Source organism: Elgaria multicarinata, chromosome 7 (assembly GCF_023053635.1).
Source record: "Elgaria multicarinata webbii isolate HBS135686 ecotype San Diego chromosome 7, rElgMul1.1.pri, whole genome shotgun sequence".
Taxonomy (NCBI): Eukaryota; Metazoa; Chordata; class Lepidosauria; order Squamata; family Anguidae; genus Elgaria; species Elgaria multicarinata.
Genome location: NC_086177.1, coordinates 51,273,263 through 51,297,148, shown reverse-complemented (window position 1 = coordinate 51,297,148; position 23,886 = coordinate 51,273,263). Strand labels below are relative to the sequence as shown.

Below are 23,886 nucleotides of genomic sequence, written 5' to 3'. Positions count from 1 at the left end.
AGGAGGTTCACTTGGCACCTACATTATATGCTTTTAGACGCCAGGTGAAGACCTTTTTATTCTCCCAGCATTTTAACAGTCTATAAATAAATTTTAACTTGGTGTTTTAAATTTGTAATTTTGCATTGCTGCTGTTTTTATCTGGTTGAGCTTTTATATTGTATTTTATATTATGGTTCTATACTGTTGTTTTATACTTTGAATGTTTTTAATTTTTGTGAACCGCCCAGAGAGCTCCGGCTATTGGGCGGTATAGAAATGTAATAAATAAATAAATAAATTTTCCTTGTGGGCAGGCTATGGAGACTCTCATGACATGCTCCTGCACTTCCAAATTATTATTATTATATTATATTTATTTGTATCCCGCCTTTTGCCCAATGCTGGCAAATGTATTACTATACCACTGAGTTAAGTGATAAAAAATAGGTTACTCAATTATAAACACTTCAGTAGCTCCTATGCATAATTCTCCTTGAGGTGGCCAACCTGCATCTGGGCTGTACCATCTCAGGTTGTGGGAGACATGAATGGATGTTCCTCATAGATTCGTTGCACATGAAAAACTAACATGTACAAGAGAATGCTAAAGTAGAAGCCTAGAGATCTAGTTTTCTGTATGAAGAAACTTTTTTGCATGGAGGAGCATTGAATTCCAGGAGCTCCCACCTATACTGTGAAGTGGTACAGCCCATACATAGGTTTACCCATCTGGGAGAATAAGGCTCTCGGTGGCTAAAACTTTTAGTATCGGCTTCAGTTTCATAGTAATTGCTGATCTTGTGGTTTTATGGTGAGGCTTAGCATATGTTTGTGAAGTTCTTTTAAAGAACTCAGATGAAAGATGCTGTAAGTAAAGGCTAATTGCCCCTTGTGACTTTTGTGGGACAGTTAAATGGTCTCCTGTTCAGAGTGGAAGGAATCTCGGACCTGTATTTAATCTTGAACTATTCTGCACAACAGATCTCACTCCCCACTCAATGATTTCTACCAAATCCCTTGTTTTCTCCTTGTCCCCCAACTTTACATGTTTAGTGCCAAGTGGTATGCTTTTATACAATCAAATATAACAAGGATGCACAACCTTTTTGGCCCTGAGGGCACATCCAGACCATCATCACACGTGGGGGAGGAATTGTGTTTCCTTACTGGCGCTTCTCTGCACCTCCTCATTCTTCCCAGAGGGGAAAATGGAAGTAAACAAAGACCACATAGCCCATTCAGAGGCTGTTTTCATCGCACCACTTTTCTTCCACACAGCAAGAGATAGCGGCACATTCCATTTTTAAACAAAAGTCTGATTAAAAGGGGTCTATTTTGCTACGGAAAAATGAGCAGAAGGAGCGGGAGGCACACGTTATCTAAAGGACACACACACATCCGTAAGTGGGCAGTAGCGAGCATGCGATAAAACACTCATCTGATGAACATCTAAGTCATGGTTCTCACAACATGCTAAGCCATAATGAGCTCCATCACACCAGCATTTTATTGCACTCTCGTCATGCCGGGTTTGCGGTTTTGCAGCCCATGACACCATGCCTATCCAGTGGTCAACCCCCCTCTTCTCCATTTTTCATGTTTTCCTAGAGCGGGGAAAGTCCAGTTTATTTCCTCCAAGTGGGATTAAAGTGTTCTTCCACTCCTGTGTATTGCTGTCCTCATGCCATATCCTTCATTGGGTGGGTGTGCTTGCTGATGGGCAGTTCTCCTTCTCCAGCAGGCCCTGTCAAATGAACAGGCTTGTGCTGAGTCACTGAACAGACTTTCACTGCTCCAAAATGCTTACAGCTCCCTCATTTTTAAGGATAAAGAAATGAAAATTGGCACCATGGTAGCTCTTATGTAGGCTTTAGGCATGCCAAGTTTTAATCAGATCCTTTCATGAGTTGATTTTTTAGAATTTTTTTAAAATCCTCTCAAACCATTCCCCATAAACACCCACACCCCTCTGATTCTGTGTTAATCCACCCCTGTGCATTTATTGAAGGAGCTTACTTTGCTGATGCACAGCCACTCCCTACTTCCCCCACCCTAACTTCTGGTGTTTCCAGGAATCTCTCAGGCACTGTACTTCTGAGGCACTAGCCCTTGGCATCTCTTCCAAATATGCTTAAGGGTTGCACCTCCCAGCTTCCCCCACCGCCTGCTCTTGGGATTTCACCCTACCGTGCTGTGCCAGTTTGCAATGCCGCAGCCCTGACTCCTGCACACGAGTGTGCCCAACTCAGCTCAACACAGGGTGCTCTTTGCACAGGAGGCTGGGTGGACGGCTGCGCAGGGGCTGATCTCCAGTGTGTGTGTATTGTTGTTCTGCTTTCCAGTCTGTTTCTATGGGGACTGGAGAGCCAGTTTCTGGAGGCTGCAGCCCACAGTTTTCAATCCAGCCCTGTGATTGTGAGCAGGGGAGTTGAAGGACTCCAAAAGGATTTGCCACAGTTGCGCAGGGAGGGTCATGTGTGGCTGGGATCAGCCAGCAGGAGTGGCATGCAAAATTTACTCTGGATTCTTCCCCCCTTTCTAAATACTTATTCTTCATCCTCATCCTGCATTTGTCAATGTACCCTGGTGGTTGAACCATGGTAATGTAGCCCAATGGTGGGATCATGGACCATTTGGGATGCGCAAAGAAAGAAATCTGTACCTTTTCAAGGTGGTTTTCTGTCAGGTGGCCAGAGGTTGAGAGGAGAATCTGGAAGTAGTCACTTTCAAGGTCAGAAAGGGACACAGTTCCCTTCATAAATGAGCAGGGGTGGATTAACGCAGAATCAGAGGGTTGTGTATGTTTATGGGTGGAATGGTGTACCAGGTTTCATCTCCTTATCATTAAAAATGAGGGAGTTGTAAGCATTTGGGTTAATTTCCATAAGCTAATGAAGGGGTTATCCGAAAACGGAATGGAGGTGGCCACCTCCATCAAGGACAAGAACCAATGAACTGAAGGAGGAAGGAGAAGGGATGGGGTGGAGTGGGAGAGTGAATAAGTCACAAGATGAACTAGTGCAATAACACAGAGACGTGAACGTGCCTCCGCTAAGTAAATGGAGGGGGAAACTGTGGACTGAAAGCGGTGGGGGGAGGTGTGATGGAGCTCTTAGTGTGTCATGTGAACCATTCCTAACCATTCCTAATACCCAAGGTTTAAACATGGTCATTAACCATTTGCTGCAAAAGGGTTAGTGGCCTAACCATGGTTTTGTCTGAACAGGTCTTATATGTATCCTGGTGGAATTCTCCAAATATTAACATCATGGTTAAAAACAAGTGAGCCTTAAGAGACCATGCAAAATATTATTTTGGACAAGTTCAACCTATTGCTTGCAGGTGAATATTTCTCCGAAGTGACCACTCTTTTTTGTACTCATTTCCTTGTCCAACACCTTTAAAATGTATGTTTGGAAATTAAGCTGAATAATCATGTTGGATTTCCAAAACTGTGAATAAATACCTCAAATTGTTTGGTAACAGAGTATAACCTCTTGCTATTTTATCTCTTATTGATGTGCTTAATTGTCAGGAGGGCCATACCTCAGGAGGGACAACTATTAATAAAATGTTCGCTACTGTTTGCTTGTGTGTCTTTACAAGCTGTAAATCATAATGTTTTGCAATTTCTTCATTTTGTCTTTAGAAGAGCTTCATGAAGCTCAACGCTTACAGACTCTTTGATCCAATAAAAGGTATAGCTTTAGACACTTTGAGCTTCTCATCTACTTTATTGGCTTTCACTTAGCTTTATGTGTTAAAATGTGCTACTTGATGGTTATGTTGAGGTAGTTTTGTTGGCCAAGTTACTTATTAAGTCAGTCTGTAGATTTGTTCCCCAATAGTTCTTCTTTTCTTCTCCACTGAATATCAGGTATGTTTGTAACTGTGAAAAACTGCACCTTTCGTCATGGTGAAAAACTAATTAAAGGGCTCATTTATTGATAGTTGTTTTGAATAAATATAAAGTGTGCCAAAAAGTTGTCCTTGACTTCAAATAGGAGTTTGTGTGTTTATTGGCTCTGATGTTTGCACCATGTATGCTACATTTTACAGAGAAGGGGGGTGGAAATTGAAGGTGTCAAATTTACTTAAGCTTTAACCTATATTCAAATTTCAAATAGTTGATAGATACATTGACCTGGTTCCCACAACACGACAGCCCACCATGGCATTATTTACCTGTGGAGGTTGTTGCATTGTGCCAGGCACCTGGAGGTGCCATACTTTGCTTGGTGCCCATGGGCATACAGCTTACCTTGGCTTGTCATGTAGTGTGAACTCAAGTGGCAGGGGTTGTTTAACCCATGACTTGTTTGGGAGTTATTTGAGGATTATCTAACCCACAAACAATTCCTGCTGCCTTGGTTCGCATAACACAACACAAAAAATTGACTCCTGTTTCAATCTTTATCTAGATAGGATGCTGCAGGATCTAGCACTTTAACTGATTCTGTTCCTTAGTAATAGCATGAACAATAATATAATATGTAAGCAGCAGACACATGCATGGTCACCTCCTTCCACCACTTCCACATAACCCCTCCCCCAAAGAAGCACAAGATCACCAGTCCTCTTCCCAAATGTTGGCATAGCTCAGTCCTATATTGCAATAGAATGCTCCATCCCACTCCAGAAAGATTTTCCTTTCTATATTGGTGTATGGGAAAATGACAAAGACGTATTCCTAAGTCCGAATACGAACTTTGTGAATATCAGGTAGCATCTAGCAAGTACTACAATATAAACAACATCAATTTGGAAGATCTTCCAAATTAATGTTGTTTACATTGTAGCAGATCACAGTAATCTATCAAGGGACAGCAAGGAGGATTAATTTCGTACTTTATTTTAATGTTAAATCCCATGTGAAACCAAAGAAAGGGCAGCAGTGGTTTTACAAAACAAACTGCCATCCTCCTTTAATGTTGCCAGCGCAGAGATTACAATTGTGCCTTTGCTCTGCTTTCTCAATGCAATGCATTCTGTTGAGCAAATGACATGTAATGTAACCCCATGTTCTGGGCACACTGTTTAACAAATGGACCTTGGAATGGATTTTTCAGTGTGGGCGGGCTGTAGGATGGGCCATGGATAAATAGAGACCATACTGACCTCTTTACATTCTCAGCATTCATTTGCCTTTAAATCATGGATATGGTAACACTGCAAACAGTTTTTGTCTGTGTGTTAACAACTGGTTTCATCCGAAGAAAACATTTCCAAAATAAATCACATGCAAGTATGTGACAATTCCCCCCTCTGTGAACTTTTACCATACTCTTTCAGTGCTCTGCTGAAAGACATGGTTTTCATCATCTCTTTAACTGTGGTCAATACTGTCTTGTTTGACAGAGAGGCTGCGGTCATCAAGAGTAGTAGCATCTCCCAGAGTGCAGGACACGGAATAATGGGCTCAAGTTAAAGGAAGCCAGATTCCGGCTGAACATCAGGAAAAACTTCCTGACTGTTAGAGCAGTACGACAATGGAATCAGTTACCTAGGGAAGTTGTGGGCTCTCCCACACTAGAGGCATTCAAGAGGCAGCTGGACAACCATCTGTCAGGGATGCTTTAGGGTGGATTCCTGCATTGAGCAGGGGCTTGGACTCGATGGCTTTGTAGGCCCCTTCCAACTCTGCTATTCTATGATTCTATGATTTCACAATTCTATATAGTCACTTAAAAATAGTTTGGGAGTTTAAGCTTCTGTGGCTATGTCCTGAATCTAGGGGCTCCATCACACCTACTTTTTTTTCCTAGTTTGCCTCCGTGATTTCCATCTCCGTTTCATTAGCACATCAAGCTAAAGGCCCCTTGCACGTGTGTTTGTGATATCGTAACTGTACGGTGAAATCTCCTTTCACTTGTTTGCTCTCCCAGTCCACTCCACCCCACCCCACCCCTTCTCCTTCCCCCTTCCGTTCATTGGTTCTTGTCATTGATGGACATTGGGATGACACATGACCAAATAATTTTTCAAGACTCTTCAGAGTGATATGTCAAGGATGCTGTCTGATGCAGAATGAGCTAGAGATTATCCACTAGACGTTATAGGAGATGAAGGAAACTATTACGATAATTAGTTTAATGAACAAGCAGGCCCTACTTGAAGCCATATGAATCTAGAAGTCTAAAGGTATAATTGCATTCTCTCCCTCTGCCTATAGAATATAAGTAGCTTGCATTAAGATTTAGTATATGGTGTTTGGACCTGGCTCTAGTGGTGCCACTAAGACAGGACTTAGGGGGGAAATGTTCAGGGCCATTCAGAAAGAGCATTGTTCCCCAAGTGCAGCATAAGCTGGCTTGCTACATTTTGAAGTAAGCAACGTAATACACATCACCATCTAAAAAGCAATCTGTCACTGGGCTTTTCTACACAACACATTTGTTGTGCACTTGTCATTCCCTACTCACTGTCGTTTATAGCCTTTTTAGAAAACATCATGACACTCCAGTTTTGCTTCTGTATCTAACCAGCACTTTTGGTGAGGTTGTTTTTCAGAGCAGAGAAAATACAGCATTTGATTGTGGTAGTGAAAGAAAGTGCAGTTTTTGTGCTACTCTGCTATACAACAGTGCCACCTAGAGATTATGTAGCATAAAAGCAGGAAAGGAAATGCTTCTCCAATCCCAATTCTGCGATGAAACTGAAAGTATATATAGCAGATTAATAGGCTCGTACAGAAAAAGCAACTGTTTGCTATCAATTGGATTGCCAGAGACTGACCCAAAGAGGGCTCTGATGCCTCGAAGTTGGATAAAACTGGGAACATCCCCATCACCATAGCTTTGTGATGGGAAAAGCTACACTTGGCAAAATTCTTCCACAAAACGTTAAAGTACAGCAGCCCTTTTAGGATCTGCAACTTGTAACCTCTAACTATCAAATGTGGTCCTACTCCTGTGGTTTGATGTGGAAATCATTGCTGCTTCCCCTTCAGTGTAAACGGTTCGACTGCCTGCTCTTCCTTGAGGCTGCACTGCTTACTCCATGGTGCCTTACTTGGTGTGAGGAAACATGTGATAGCCACTGCTTCCCTTTTTCACAGCAATGCAGCAAAAGAAAAAAGAAGCGAAGTATATTAGTTTCTACTGAGATGGTATTGGCAACAATGCGGAAATGAAATATTGGATGTAAATTTCAGAACTTCCTCAAAGGACCTATCTCCTGTCCCTCCACCAAGAGAGGTGAGGTTGTGAGTACACACGACAGGGCTTTTTCTGTAGCTGCACCTCAACGGCAGAACTCCTTCCCAAGGGAGATCAGACTGGATCCATCCCTACTGAGTTTAAATAGGCATTAAAACTGTATGGTTTTGCCAGTCCAGGGCCAACATGGTTGGCCACCTGCCCAGGGCCCACACCCAACAAGGGGCCACTGATAAGCGACCCCTGAGCTTGCTCTTCCTCTTCATTTTTGCGGCCTGCTTGTTCACCTGCCCCTTGCTCTGGTTCAGACAACAGTGGTGAGAAAGCGGAGCAGCAAATTTTGTTGTTTATTCGTTCAGTCGCTTCCGACTCTTCGTGACTTCATGGACCAGCCCACGCCAGAGCTTTCTGTTGGCTGTTGCCACCCCCAGCTCCCCCAAGGTCAAGTCTGTCACCTCCAGAATATCATCCATCCATCTTGCCCTTGGTCGGCCCCTCTTCCTTTTGCCTTCCGCTTTCCCTAGCATCAGCCTCTTCTCCAGGGTATCCTGTCTTCTCATTATGTGGCCAAAGTACTTCAGTTTTGCCTTTAATACCATTCCCTCAAGTGAGCAGTCTGGCTTTATTTCCTGGAGTATGGACTGGTTTGATCTTCTTGCAGTCCAAGGCACTCTCAGAATTTTCCTCCAACAACACAGTTCAAAAGCATCTATCTTCCTTTGCTCAGCTTTCCTTATGGTCCAGCTCTCGCAGCCATAGGTTACTACGGGGAATACCATTGCTTTAACTATGCGGACCTTTGTTGTCAGTGTGGTGTCTCTGCTCTTAACTATTTTATCAAGATTTGTCATCGCTCTCCTCCCAAGAAGTAAACGTCTTCTGATTTCCTGTCTGCAGTCAGCGTCTGCAGTCATCTTTGCGCCCAGAAATACAAAGTCTGTCACTGCGTCCACGTTTTCTCCCTCTATTTGCCAGTTATCAATCAAGCTGGTTGCCATAATCTTTTTTTTTTTTTTTGAGGTTTAACTGCAACCCAGCTTTTGCACTTTCTTCTTTCACCTTTGTCATAAGGCTCCTCAGCTCCTCCTCGCTTTCAGCCATCAATGTGCTGTCATCTGCATATCTGAGATTGTTAATGTTTCTTCCTGCGATTTTAACTCCAGCCTTGGATTCGTCAGGCCCAGCACGTCGCATGATGTGTTCTGCATACAAGTTGAATAGGTAAGGTGAGAGTATACAACCCTGACATACTCCTTTCCCAATCTTAAACCAGTCCGTTGTTCCATGGTCTGTTCTTACCGTTGCTATTTGTTCGTTATACAGATTCCTCAGGAGGCAGACAAGATGACTTGGTATCCCCATACCACCAAGAACTTGCCACAGTTTGTTATGATCCACACAGTCAAAGGCTTTAGAATAGTCAATAAAACAGAAATAGATGTTTTTCTGGAACTCCCTGGCTTTCTCCATTATCCAGTGGATATTGGCAATTTGGTCTCTAGTTCCTCTGCCTTTTCTAAACCCAGCTTGTACATCTGGCAATTCTCACTCCATGAATTGCTGGAGTCTACCTTGCAGGATCTTGAGCATTACCTTGCTGGCATGTGAAATAAGTGCCACTGTCTGATAGTTTGAACATTCTTTAGTGTTTCCCTTGGATATTTGCTCACTGGCTCTTTGCCTGTTGAGGAAGAAAGTGGTAACAAGGATGAGAACTAGGGAGAAGCAGCAATAGCAATGGGGTGTGTGAGAAAGGAGATTCACACCGTGAGGCATGGGGACCGATGGAGGGTGTCTTGCCCAAGGTCACCCAAAAAACCTGGAGCAGGCACAGCGCCAGGCATTTTGTATTTTATCTATTTTTAAAAATAACTTTGTTTTTGTTTTTAGCTCTTGTGGCTCCGTTAAAATCCGTAAATCTTGTAAAATCCGTTCGATTTTATTGCACATTGTTTTGAGGGCCCTGTTGGGCAGAAAAGCAATGTATAAATATTTTTAATACATTGAACAAATAAATTAAATGGCGGCTATAGAAGTTAGGTGAGGATTTTACCACGGAGCCCAGTGGAAATCAATTTCACCATCTCCTTCTTCTGCCGAAATTTCCAAGTGCAATTCTATTGATGGCCTTTCTTTACTAGCTTTGATAAAGTCTATCAGCAAGCAGGAATGTTCCAAAGAACAATACCACACAGAATATAAACGCGTTTCCTGAAAAGGAGGAAAAGGCTTAGCAAAACAGATCTCATGACCAACTAAATAGGGAAGAATTGCAGTCCCCCACCACCACAGGACATTAAGCAACATTTTCCATGGGACCTTTTTAGTATCATACAGAGACTGCTTGAAATGAGTGACTGTGTCTTTGGTTCCACACCAATTTACTAATCACCATTTTTTTTTTTTTTGTATTTTACCAATACTTCAGAATAGTGGCTTTTTAATACCAACTACGTATGTCTCATTCTTAAATGCTTAAAATATACTCTCACCTTACCTATTCAACTTGTATGCAGAACACATCATGCGACATGCTGGGCTTGACGAATCCAAGGCTGGAGTTTAAATCGCAGGAGGAAACATTAACAACCTCCGATATGCAGATGACACCACTTTGATGGCTGAAAGCGAGGAGGAGCTGAGGAGCCTTATGATGAAGGTGAAAGAAGAAAGTGCAAAAGCTGGGTTGCAGTTAAACCTCAAAAAAAAAAAAATTATGGCAACCAGCTTGATTGATAACTGGCAAATAGAGGGAGAAAACGTGGAGGCAGTAACAGACTATGTATTTCTGGGCGCAAAGATGACTGCAGACGCTGACTGCAGACAGGAAATCAGAAGACGTTTACTTCTTGGGAAGAGAGCAATGACAAATCTTGATAAAACAGTTAAGAGCAGAGACACCACACTGACAACAAAGGTCTGCATAGTTAAAGCAACGGTATTCCACGTAGTAACCTATGGCTGCGAGAGCTGGACCATAAGGAAAGCTGAGCAAAGGAAGATAGATGCTTTTGAACTGTGGTGTTGGAGGAAAATTCTGAGAGTGCCTTGGACTGCAAGAAGATCAAACCAGTCCATACGCCAGGAAATAAAGCCAGACTGCTCACTTGAGGGAATGGTATTAAAGGCAAAACTGAAGTAATTTGGCAACATAATGAGAAGACAGGATACCCTGGAGAAGAGGCTGATGCTAGGGAAAGTGGAAGGCAAAAGGAAGAGGGGCCGACCAAGGGCAAGATGGATGGATGATATTCTGGAGGTGACAGACTTGACCTTGGGGAAGCTAGGGATAGCGACAGCCAACAGAAAGCTCTGGCGTGGGCTGGTCCATGAAGTCACGAAGAGTCAGAAGCGACTGAACGAATAAACAACAACAAAACAAAACAGCCGCCATGTATATTATTTTGTCTCATATGCTTAGAGCTTCTCTATCTGAGCGATTTATTGCATGCTCATGATCACGGAAGTTTGCGGGACTTTTACATGATGCTCTCAACCTCCAGGCATCTCTTGGGCTTTTCCCCGGTAATCTTGCTTTTTTATTAAAAAAAACAAACCCAGAGATAATGCAGTATTTAAATTATCATGGGATTTCCCCAGCGTGTAAAGCCAGCATAGTGCTATAATTCTGCCACTAGATGGCAATGTTTCATATAACAGAATAGCATTGCTGAGAAGGGAAGTTTTCAATTCAAAATCACATGGTTGGTTGCCATCTAAAGGAACCAGTCAAAAACGCAGAAAGACTACAGAAGAAACCCTGGTAAGAGTGCAGTTTTTTACCTTAATGTAGAGACATTCTTGGAATGGAATGAAGGGTGACAACCTTTTACAGTATTTTTCTGTGCTCTTCTTTCCTTAGCATAAGGGAAATTCATACAACCTGACCTCCCATAATACATATTTATTTATTTATAGTACTGCTTTGGCACTTAATATGAAAAAACACATACTAAGTAGTTCACATCAAATATAATATGGTATTAAAACAATATAAAATAATAATTTAAAAACTTTCCTGCAAGAATGACAATAAACAGGCCACCATTACTAGTCAGCGGAACCCCATGGGACAAAGCATGTTTTCAAGAGGCATTTGAAATTTACCGCAGTTTCTGCCTTTCAAACCATGCATGGGAGAATGTTCCAGAGGGTGGGTGCCACTACTGAGAAGGACTCGCTTATGTGCTGGTACCTGGCAACATTCTATTGGTTGTGGAATGACCAGTAAGGCCTCCCTGGTAGCTCTCACATACACATGGAAGGACTGTGGGAGGAGGCAGCATGAACACATGAGCTGGCTTCATGGAGAGGCATTTCCCAAATGCCTCTCCATGAAGCCAGATTCATGAATGATGGGGAGAGGAACAGTGCATTTCTGCTGAGGGTATCAGCACTGGGGTGTGTGGTCATGACACAAGTCAGCCGCAGGGAGGAGGCCTAGCCATGTGACTCCCTCCAACAGTCTTTCAATGTTATATAAACTTCCATCCAAAATTTAAACGTTTTATGTCCTATGGATTTCAATAAGATATTAAGTGCATGCTTCAATTCCCCCTTTGAAATAAGTGGGACTTTGAAATATTTAACTTTGAAATATTTAACTGTGGCTTTGTTCTGCCCATGGTAATGATCCATTTATTTACGTATGTTCAAGTTGGTTGAGCTGGCGTGACAGGGATGCCAGAACATGCACAGAGACCAGCAGTGCAAGTCCCAAAGCTACATTTGTCCTGCTGCTCCTTCCAAACCTGAGTAATCTCTCTGCCAAGCGAATACAAAACACTTGTTTTCAGTCCTTCTCGCAATAATCTGCCTGATGAAACTCTTTCACACCCCAATCTAGCAGGTGGGCATCACTCAGATTCCAATTGCTCCTCAGTGTCCATGGCACTTAGACCATCCCAAAGTCTAAAGGAAGGGCCCGTTTTGCATAGCAGGCATGACTTGCTCAAAAATGTGATGAAAGGGGCATTTGGCTGTTAAACAAAGAAAAGGAATAACCTGGAGCCATTTCTGACATAAGGCAATGTCTGCAGCAGCACAACACAGCAGGTGAATTTTGCATCTGATCGTTTGGTGGGCATGTTGGGGGGCTGCTGCTGTTGTTGTTATTAACATTTATATACCACCCCATAGCTGAAGCTCTCTAGGCATTTTACAAAGAGTGTATGACTTTTTTTCTGTCTGACATGCATAGGATCGCGCTTCTATTTTTTGCTGTAATGCAGAGATTTTGAGTTGTTGCTTGTCACACCATTCCTAATTAAAGGTGATAATCCTATACACATTTACTTGGGAATAAGCCCCACAGAACTCAGTGGAGTTTACATATGAGGGGGTGCCTTGATGGTGTTGCATTGCTGCTCATTCCTTCAAAACCCTGCAGCATCACAGCTGTGGGGCAGGAGTGGCAAATCCCCACAGCAGGAGGGAGTGTGGGCTTTCCAAGCAGTGCCAGGGGCCATCCAGCTTGTCAAACCTGTCTTCTGCCTGGCCTTCCTGTGTGTCCCCCCCCATCCTACCAGGGGCCTCGATCCGCCGCCCCACGGAACGCCCCCAGCCTCAATGCAAAGCAAGGGTGCCACCCATAGATGGAACAAAGAAGGTGGTAACCACGGAGTAAAGCAAAATGTCGGGTTAAGTCAGCAACTTTTTAAGTGCACAGTTTCAGGGGAAAAGCTCCCGGTGGGTGCGAGTTGGCAGCATCATCATATAAACAATGCTGCACCACTGTGCAGCCACCATGGGGTATATGGCAAGTATAGACATCCCACATGGAGGCATCTGGTTGCATGAGTGAAAGTGCATAGTACAGACTTTTCTTTGATTCTTCCACTCTTTGGACCTGCAGGTACCAGCAGTGTATGCTAGGCTAATCGCTGAATTATCCCGTCCAGTTATTTAGTGGCAGCCTGATATAAGCTACTGGAATTTCGTACCAGTCCAGTACAAGTGAGCTGCTAGCATGTAGAATGAGAATTTGTGCAGCAATGAAAAATACAGAAACTTCTGGTCTCCAAATGTTAAAACTGGGCTTGGAAACAACGAGATGAAATGCCATTCACATATAGACACAGTCCCAGTGAAGGCTGGGCAGAGGGGCAGAGCCAGTTGCTTCTGCTCACCCCCACCCCCCTCACCATTCTCCTGTGAAGTTGCAGAGTGAGCAGAGCTGGGAGGGTGAATCACCGAGCGGGAGCCAATAAAACGTTCATTGAGGCAGGCACATTGCACATAGCTGAACTCTACAAAGTATAGTCAGGAAGAGAGAGAGAAGCAGAGGCAGACAGACCGGGAGCTGGTATAAATATCGCCATGAGGGAAATAGTTCACATCCAGGCTGGCCAGTGCGGAAACCAAATTGGAACCAAGGTATGGGCTTCTTCTTCATCATCATTATCATTATCATTATTACTATTATTATTATAATTATTATTTGTTGTTGTTGTTGTTGTTGTTATATTGAAATATAGAGTACCTGGTAGTTCCAATTGTAAATCCTGGTGGTTCAGGTACAGAACGAGCTACTTGTTGTAGTACCATACTTTCTCTCTCTCTTTCAAACGTTTATCTGCAGAAGAAGGTATTTATGGAAAGGTATGTTTAATTATTTCGTACCTTAATTCAACAGTATTGTGATAAAGTGCTCTGTAAAAGTTTCATTTATGTTGGGGAAAAGTTTCTTCTTCTGCAGGAAACTCTGTGTGTGTGTGCAGTCATAGGCTAGTGAGCTGGAAACCCACCAAAATGGGAACTAAATAACTCGCCTCTTTCATGTTGACCATAAAAGGCTTTGGAAAAACTGAAACCAGGGGGGAAATACGGAGGCAGCAGGATTTAAACAAAAAAATCAGAGAAAGAAAGACAAGGGTAACAACCCCAAATAGATAGAGTGCTGAGATCTGAACTGTTTCCTCTTTCGTTTGAAATCCTAATGTGAATCTGCCTAGTTTTTGTCTCGTTTTCCAGCCCCACCCTATTATCTTCTCCACTGTTCAAGCCAGGAGCAGGGAGGGGCTCAGAGGAGCAGCTCTCAAATATGTCAAGCATTCGGCAGCTGTTGCTGCAACGCATGCCTTGAAGGCCTGGTCTGTCCTTGCCAAGGATGGGTGGGTTTGGATGACTTGTAATTAGTGAGAGGGGGGCGTGTGAGTAAGGGGGGGAAATACACACGCGGGCTGGTGAGAACAGAGCTCTCCGGTTTCTTCTTGCACAGAGTTTGTCTCACTTTTCTTTTCCTTTTGCCACTCAAAGTTTTGGGAAGTGATCAGTGACGAACACGGCATTGACCCAGCCGGAGGCTATGTTGGTGATTCACCGTTGCAGCTGGAGAGGATCAACGTCTACTACAATGAATCATCCTGTAAGTGTGGAGTTATTGGCCAAGGGTAGTGATGCGACTCCCTTACGGGAGGAGAAATGACAAAGAAAGCAAACGGGGCTGCTCACGCTTTCCCTCTACAAACTTTATTAGACAGTGTGTGCGTGCTGTGTGGTTCCATGAATCAGCCATCCAGCCTTTGCAATTTTAAGCTCATTGTCTTCGCTCTAGGTGGTAGTTTCAGAGAGAGAGAGAGAAAGAAGGGTGTGAAATACAACAAGTTCATTCCCAAATGGTCTCCTTTTTTTAACATAGAAAACTCTGCCGTGTTAACGCTAAACTGGGTTTGATTTCCAGTTTAATTGCAGCTGGAGAGCAAGGCCGTGTGCATTCTGTAATTCTACCGTCATGCCACACAAGCGCAGAAATGGGCACTTGGACACACCATTCAATGTTTGGAGGGTCTCCGCTTTATTTTATTTCTATTTAAAGTTTGAAGGGTCTTGTTTGTAAGGCTTTGGGCATACTTTTCTTACACAACTGGGTACACAACTTGCCACTACTGGGTTCTCAAAGTAGGTGGCAGGCCTGTTTAAGGGCATATAGCCAGTTCCTAGGGGAGACATCCCTCCTCCATTTGCTCTGTACAAAGCCTCCACCTTTGATTGGTGCTTGGAGTTAAGTGTTGCAGCCTCTGTTTTTCATAGGCATTTAGCTTCCACACCCATGGGAAAGCTTCCCCCCCCCCCTTCCCCTCATGGAAAACCCGTGTGCATTATTTGGCACCATCCCTTTGTGGCTGGGACCAGTGCTTGATTTCTAAAAAGGGAAGAGCTAGAACTGAAGAGTGCAAGGGTTTGCTCCCAGAGGTGGAGGAGGTGACTTGTCACTCAAGGCGACTGGCTGTGGTTAGCACCATCCATTCATTGTAATTTTGCTGAAAGCTACAGGTGGAATTGTAGCAGAAAGGGTTTTAAAAATCCAAATTTAAATATGCAGTATTTTCATTTAATTGCTGCTGTGCAGTTAATATTATTTTATTATATTAAATAACACCTGCCCTAAGGTGATCAACACCTGCAGGGATTGCACCATTGTTCTGTCTTTTCCTCAAAAGTAAGATTTTCCAAGGTTTGAAAAGATATTGAAGAACCATAGAGAAAATACAGCACAACATATATGTTATGTAATACCATTTATGTATATGGTGCTTGTCGAAGAGCAAGTATGAAGGAGTTCCTACACTGCATGGCTTGCCTTCTAAAAATAGAGCCAGGGAAATAATAGAGGAAGAGGGACATTTAAATCCACCCATCCCCTCACACTCAGATGGGGAGGGAGGGTGTCTGTGTGCATTTGTGTTTCTGTGTGTGTGTGTGTGTGTGTGCACATGCGTGTGCTAGCGGTCCGTGATGCACCACCAATTGTTTGTGTGGTCCTTGGATCCAAAAATAGTTGCCCATCCCTGCTGTAAGGTCTCAGGCAGTGTTGCTTTTGATTCAGGCATGCTCAAGAGGGCAACATTTGCAGTACTTCAGTTGTTGCTAACAGCAGTTCACTAAGAGCAATTCCCTAAATGCCACAAACCATTGTCCCAACCCAATAGCATGAAATTCCACTGTTCTTTACAAATATGAGCCTGTTAAGCTTTTGTCCTGGGTGAATTCCAAATTGGGCAGTTCATTCTCCCCCCCCCCCCCCCCACAATATAAAGGTTCCCAACATTTTTGGTTGTGTGAGGCCCTTCCATTCCTGGCTTTTCACTATTATGTAGTGTTGCAGTGTCTGTCTGTTCTAATCCTCCTGCAGCTTGACATATTGTTAGCAGGCAGGAAGCACAAAAAAGATTCCAGTCATGGTGGAACCTGGTGGAAGGGATGATGGTGGAGCTATTCCTCTTCTCTGGGCTAACTCTGTAGTAGTAGTAGTAGTAGTAGTAGTAGTAGTTTTTAAGAGTCACAGCAATCGTGCCATGGCCTCTACGTGCTTGGGTTGCTTTAAGGGACAACAGGGATATGGAATTTGGCAGGGGAAGCAGCAAATGGATGCATGCTACTGATGCTAATGCCTTCCTTTGCTGTTTTCCCTAGCACCATCTGTTATGTCCATGTCCTACTAGGGGACCATTCTTGGTGGGAGAAGAGAAACATAGGACTCTGCTTTATCAGCAACAATTACATCAACTTCCCTAATATTGCCAGGAAATTAATGGCAACCAGCAAGCAAACTAGAGTTCTTGAGAGTGTCAAAATGCTGTATAAGAATATAAGATCCCTGCTGGATCACACCAAAGGCCTACCTAGTCTAGCATCAGGTTTCCACAGTGGCCAACCAGATGCCCATGGGGTACCTACAAGTAGGACATGAGTAAAATAGCACCCTGCCATTCATATTCCCCAGCAGCTGGTGTTGGGAGGCATACTGCCTCCAATACTGGGGGTAATATATCACCATTAGGACTAGTAGCTCCTGATAGCCTTATCCTCCATGCATTTCTCTAATCCCCCATCATATCTTATAGTCTTTAAGTTCCACAGTTTAACTATGTGCTGTGTGAAAAAGCATTTTCCTTTGTCCTGAAACTCCCACCATTCAGCTTCATTGGATGACCCCTGTGTTCTAGTATTATGAGAGTGGGAGGAAACCCACCCTTCACTTTCTTCACATCATGCATAATTTTATACACCTCTACTTTGTCCCCCTCTTAGCTTTTCTCTAAAGCTAAAAAGACCCACATGTTGTAACCTTTCCTCATAGGGGAAGTGCTCCAGCTCCTTGATCATTTTGGTTGCCCTTTTCTGCACCTTTTCCACCTCTACAACAATGTCCTTTTTGACCGGAATGTGGTATTCCAAGCGTGATTACACCATAGATTTGAATAAAGGCATTATGATGGTGGCAATTTTATTCTCTGTTCCTTTCCTCATGAACCCCATCATGGAACCTGCATTACTTTTACAGCAGTTGCACATTGAGTCGATGTTTTCATTGACCCCAACTCCAAGATCCCTTTTCTGGTCAGTAACACACAGGCAGCTAGACTACATATGTGAAATTAGAATTTTTGGCCCCAATGGGCATCACTTAACACCAACATTTGTCATTTAAATCCCCAACCTGCCTTGCCAATCACCGCAGATCCTTCCTCTCCTATCTCCCTGGGAGCCCACCTGAATGCCAAGCAACCCCACCACTTTGGGATAATGGGTAGAAAAAATCTTCATATTATAATGTTTATGGTTCCATGAAAGCTGGGAAAGACAGAGATGGAGGGAGATCCAAAGTAGTGCTGGGAGGCATGATAATCCTGCCTTTTATGAGGTCTTCTGAAGTCTAACAGTAGGAACATTTTAAGCAATAAGAGAACAGGAGTGTCCTCCATAAGATTTAAAAGCAGATGAAGCATTAAATGTAATTCATTTTCATTCATTATATTTCTATACTGCCCAATAGACAAATCTCTCTGGGTGGGTTACAAATATTAAAAGCCATTAAAAATACATTATATTCAGTATTAAAAGATCATTACATACAAAAATATAAACATACACAGACACACATATGTTTAAACAGTTTTTAAACTATCAATAAGAGAAATCCAGGACCTGATTAAAATCTCATCATATGCTGCCAAATGACTGAGAGAAGAGGAAAGTTTTAACCTGGCACCAAAAAGATAACAGTACTGGTGCCAGGCAGGCCACATCAAGGAGATACTTCCATAATTGGGTGCCACCACTGAGAAGGCCCTCTCTGTTGTTGCCGTCTTCTGAGCCTCCCTCAGAAGAGGCATCTGGAGGAGGACGTTAGATGATGAAAATAGTGTACAGGTAGATTCATGCCAGGAGAGGTCATTTTGGATCTTGCAGTTAGGTTTAGAAGTGGTACATGAAGGAACAAGAAAACTCCATTAGCTTTATTATTAGCAAACAAACACTGCAATCCTATGCACGTTTATTCAGAAGAAAATCCCATTCTATTCCGTGGGAATGTGTTTTGGACTGAAGGTCTAGGATATGGTTACAACATTTCATTACAGTGTTTCTTTATTGTTCCAGTACTAATCTCCACACATTCCCTATGCATATTTGCTTCTTCCTCTCAAGATCATGGGTTCAGAGTTTGTACTGTTTTGTTTTTAAAAGTAGCACAAGCTCGCACATTGATATCCATGTACCTATACACTCACTAAGAACTTTGATATGATATGTAAAGAGGAGGATATTGAGAGAGATCTCTGTGAGGTGGTGAAGTTGTCAGCTATCTGTGGTGAATGTAAGAAAGTCATAAAAAACCACTTTGATACTTAAAGGAAGGGGACAGGCCAGTACCCAAGGTTGGTGATACTGGTAGTGAGAAAGTTAGTGCCTGTTTTCTGATATCATGTAAAAATGAGATAGTATAAACATAAGTTAAGCTACCTGAAAATGATAAATAACAACATGAATACAATTTTCTGTGATAGAAAGGTAATCCATTTTATAGACTAAATTGCAAATAAAGATGCATTTTTTTCCTTATAGCCCAAACATATGTGCCCAGAGCAATTTTGGTGGACTTGGAACCTGGAACCATGGATAGCGTACGATCTGGCCCATTTGGACAACTCTTCCGACCCGATAATTTCATATTTGGTATGTTAATGATTTTCTGTTGGAAACACAAAACTTGCCAAGTAGATTATGCATAGAAATGCATGCAAGAGGCAAAGCATGTACACCCTTGCTTACTGGCAGTTTTGGCGAGTGCCTTTCTCTTTCCCATTAAATTAACTCAGGAAATGCAAAATGTTGCCCAAAAGCTGCATGCAGATTGCCAATGCATTTCTGTGTGTCTTGCGGAATTATTGCAGAATTTATTGGACTAGACTCTAGCGCAGGACAACTTATGCCAGCCTCCTCCCAACTTGGTGCCCTCCATTTCTTTTGGACTACAATCCCCAGCATTCCTGACCATGCTGGCAAGGGCTGATGGAGAGCTTCAAGATGGGGAAGGCTGGCTAATGTCATATTTAAATGTGTTAGTCTTTAAGGTGCCAGAAGTGTCTTTTTTGCTGCGACAGACTAATGCAACTGCCCCCTCTGGAAATTTAGAAAATTACTATCATTTCTCTTTTGCTGTTTTAAAGAAAGAAGTGGTTTCCTGGGCAACTGGCTGCAATGCTAAATTTGGAAAGAAAAACAAAACAAAACATAAAACAGAGCAATGTGTGCTGGGCTAAAGAAAAGGAGGGGAAGGAGAAGAAGAGAGAAGTTCAAACTAATGTCAGAAAAATGTTCAAAGACATGTTGCTCAAAAGCTATGTCAACAGTTTTCCTTGTCATTTTGATATTATATTTTATATTAAATCAGGAAAAAAATAGGTTTGCATGTCACACAGTTCAATTGTTGGACCTAAACTAGATAATATGGGCTGATTTATTTGTCCATATTTGGGATGATAAGATTGTGGTGACTTCAGCATCTCAGGTTCATGAGAGGAGGAGTTTGCCTGGCATGTCCTCCATGTGAAAATGAGCAAAACAACCATGTTGGAAAGAGTGCAAGTGCTGAAGCCTTCTGTTAGCTGATATGTCGATTCGGATCATCTTTGCATATAACTTCAGACCCAAGCCTCCTTGTATGGAAACGAAGTGGAAAAGTCCTTGCAAAGGACTTTACATCATGCATGCAGCACAATCCCATGCATAATTACTCAGAAGTAAATTCCACTCCCTAGTAAATGTGATTAAGATGGCAGCCTTAAAAATGCATACATGGAATTAGTATTTGATGCAAATTTTCAAGGAGCAAGTGACTACTAATCACTTAAGTAGTTGCTATTCTTCCTCTGGTTTTACTGAGACTCCATCAGTATGGCTGGCTGGGGAATGCTGGGAGTTGTAAGACTTGTTTTCTGTCTAAATATGCGTAGGATTGTGCCCTAAATATTTCAGTGCTGGAACGCTATGGGTAAAATCCAACGTAAGTCATACTTAGAGTATACTCATTGAAATAAATGGGAACTAAGTTCTGTTAATTTCAGTGCATCTATTCTTATGTTTCTGATTCCCAATTGCAACTGCAAAATGACTTTTTCCACCTAAATTAGGCTGCTGAAACGAAGAAAGGGATAATGAAGAGTGAGCTTTTATGTGAAAGGACTTGTGTGCTCAGTCCAGTTCTGGTACTGAAAACACATTCCTAGGCTCAGAATGTGCTCAGAGGTACCCTGTTTCGTTTTGTTTTAATTCTAAGATCCGATTCACATTATCAAGATAAGCCACCATGGCTTACCACTGCCCAGGCGTGGCTTGTCGGGTCATCCGAACCTGGGTGGCATGGCTTGTTTGAGGGGAAAAGCAACTCTTCAATAACCTAGGTGTAGTGAGAACCACAGTGGCTTATTTTTATCGTGTGATTCAGGTCTTTGGATTAAGAAAAAACCAAGATACATCTGAGTACATTCTGAGCCTAGTAGCTTGTTTTAAATAAGCTTATTTTGATTGTGTGTGAACTGGCCCTAAGTATATGTCTTTTGCATCTCCCACTGTTTGGTTGATCTTGGGATTCTGGTAAAAAAGCAAAATAGATCTGACAAGCCTGAGTCTGCCCACCTCTGCACTAAGGGATGCTGAATGGCAGAGGAGGAGTGCCAGAACTGTGTCCAGTTTTCTATATGACTTCTGTGGTGCCTTCGTAGATATCTGAGCAAAAAATTACACATGGCTTTTAAAGGATGTTTTGGATATTATTTGGCAGTTAACTACAGTTATTGAAAGGTGCTGGCTCAAATATAGTGCTAAAATGTTGGAGTTTTCAATAGTGAGAAGCCATTGTTACTGATATTTTGAGTTCATTGTTCTTTCCTGTTTTGGTAAACCTGTTCTCTCCCCTTTTGTTATGATATCTCAGGACAAACAGGTGCTGGAAATAACTGGGCCAAAGGACATTATACAGAAGGAGCAGAGCTGGTAGATTCGGTGCTTGATATAGTAAGGAAAGAATGTGAACACTGTGATTGCTTGCAGGGATTTCAGCTCACTCATTCCCTTGGAGGAGGTACAGGTTCTGGGATGGGAACACTACTCATCAGCAAAATCCGAGAAGAATATCCTGATAGGATAATGAATACCTTCAGTGTCATGCCATCACCTAAAGTCTCTGATACTGTAGTGGAACCATATAATGCCACACTCTCAGTCCACCAGCTGGTTGAAAATACAGATGAAACCTACTGTATTGATAACGAAGCCTTATACGATATTTGCTTCCGTACTCTGAAGCTCACCACTCCAACATATGGTGATCTGAACCACTTGGTGTCTGCTACAATGAGCGGGGTAACGACATCATTGCGTTTTCCAGGCCAACTAAATGCAGATCTACGCAAGCTGGCAGTCAATATGGTTCCATTCCCACGTTTACACTTTTTTATGCCAGGATTTGCTCCGTTGACTGCCAGAGGCAGCCAGCAATATCGGGCCCTCACAGTACCAGAGCTCACTCAACAGATGTTTGATGCCAAAAACATGATGGCAGCTTGTGACCCAAGACGTGGACGGTATCTGACGGTAGCTACAGTCTTCCGAGGTCCCATGTCCATGAAAGAGGTTGACGAACAGATGCTGGCCATCCAGAACAAGAACAGCAGCTACTTTGTGGAATGGATCCCAAATAATGTCAAAGTAGCAGTTTGCGATATAGCACCCCGAGGCCTTAAGATGGCCTCCACGTTTATTGGCAACAGCACAGCTATTCAAGAGCTCTTCAAAAGAATCTCAGAGCAATTCTCAGCCATGTTCAAGAGAAAAGCCTTTCTTCACTGGTTTACAGGCGAAGGAATGGATGAGATGGAATTTACAGAAGCAGAAAGCAACATGAATGACCTTGTGTCTGAGTACCAGCAGTACCAAGAAGCTACAGCGAATGATGGCGAGGAAACATTTGAAGAGGAGGAGGAAGAACTTAATGAATAGAGCCTATTTAACGCTGTTCTAGAAATGCTCAAGTCTGAATAGCTAGCTCTAGCTCAAGTCTTTTCCAGGATAGTAAAGAATATGTAGTAGGGCTTATTTTTCAGGGGCTGGGTCTTCTTAGCCGCTACTGACTTTGGAGTGGATGTTGAATGCTCTGCACCAGATGTTATCTAAGATTCTGCTCTGGTCGATATAGTCATTTATTCTCTTGGTTGGAGAAGTTTGGCTTAAACTTTAGATGCCACTAGACACATTAAATAAGTGTACTTGTCTCCCAGAAAGAAACAGAGCAGAGGATTTTTTTGGTTTTAAAAATACAGCTATATTGATTTCCCTCAAACTGCGAATCAGAAAAATGACCAGCTATGATCTTATGCAAAGGTACTTGAAAGTAAGCACTGTTGATGCCAGTGGGACTTACATCTAAGGAAATAGATTCTAGAATTGTAGTGTTGGTGAGCCTTTTGAGTGCTGTTTTGTATTGGGTATACAGTATTAAGTTGCTGGGAACAAACTCTGTCAATAAAAATAATGGAAAAGGTCTCTTTAATCTTTTGCATATTACATGTTTGTACACTACTGCTCAAACACATTGGGTTGTATTCCAGATTCAGGCTGGAAGCAGTCTTCCATGCCCCCCTCCTCCCCCCCTTGAAAATGCTATACGTAGGGGAGGGAGATCCCCAGAAATCAGGCAGAAGCATTGTCCAGGAACAGAGTGCTCCCATTCATGGATGGCAGCTCCTGGATCCACCCCAACAAGTTTAATTAATTCCTTGCTGGCTCCATAGAAAAAGGCCACATGTTGTGGGGTGCAGATTCTACACACTCAACTATAGAAATATGTAAGGTGGATGTGGTCCACCCTTGGGCAGCACTTTCCTGACATTTCAGCATTGCTTCCCGGGGGCCCCTCACCATGGGAAACTCAAAAGCAAGATGTGAGTGCAGTAGCACTCTCCCAGCAACTTGTGGTCAGAGGCAAAGTGCCTCCAATACTGTAGGTTAGTTGTAGCCACTTATCTTCCATGAATTTGTCTAAGCTGTCCAAGTTGGTAGCCATCACTGCATCTTGTAATGAGTTCCACATTTTAACTATGTGCTCTGTGAAGAAACAGGGGAGTTGCTCTAGAGGTCTCCAGGAGTGTTGGACAGCAACTCCCACAATTCCCAACTAGCATGGCCAATGGAATTATGGGAATTGAAGTCCAACACATCTGGAGGGCAACAGGTTGGAGGAAGACTGCTCTAGAGTTTAGCCTGTAGATAATTTTGAGGCCTTTTCTGCAGCTTCTCTAGATCTACAATATCCTTTACAAGGTGTGATGACCAGCACTATCTGCAATATTCCAAGTGTGGCCACACCATAGAGTCATATAAGGGCATTATATTGGTATTTTTATTCTTGATTCCTTTCCAAATGACACCTTAAAGGGAATTTGCCTTTTTCACAATAGCCAGTATT

The 23,886-nt window shown here is 42.7% G+C and overlaps 2 protein-coding genes across 3 annotated transcripts in view; both read left to right on the top strand.

The window, feature by feature from the left end:
• The window catches only part of IMPA2 (inositol monophosphatase 2), a 288,143-nt gene that overhangs the window by 52,035 nt on the left and 212,222 nt on the right, over positions 1-23,886 (top strand). The window lies entirely within an intron of this gene.
• Positions 13,362-22,960, top strand: TUBB6 (tubulin beta 6 class V). 2 transcript variants are annotated; one of them, XM_063130525.1, is made up of 4 exons: positions 13,362-13,514; positions 14,397-14,505; positions 18,987-19,097; positions 21,358-22,960. In XM_063130525.1, the coding sequence occupies exons 1-4, from the start codon at positions 13,458-13,460 to the stop codon at positions 22,419-22,421; spliced, it is 1,341 nt and encodes a 446-aa protein (XP_062986595.1). In that variant the 5' UTR covers positions 13,362-13,457; the 3' UTR covers positions 22,422-22,960. The 2 variants fall into 2 exon arrangements, with proteins under 2 accessions (XP_062986595.1, XP_062986596.1); XM_063130526.1 differs by lacking the exon at positions 14,397-14,505 and having other exon boundaries at positions 13,388-13,514.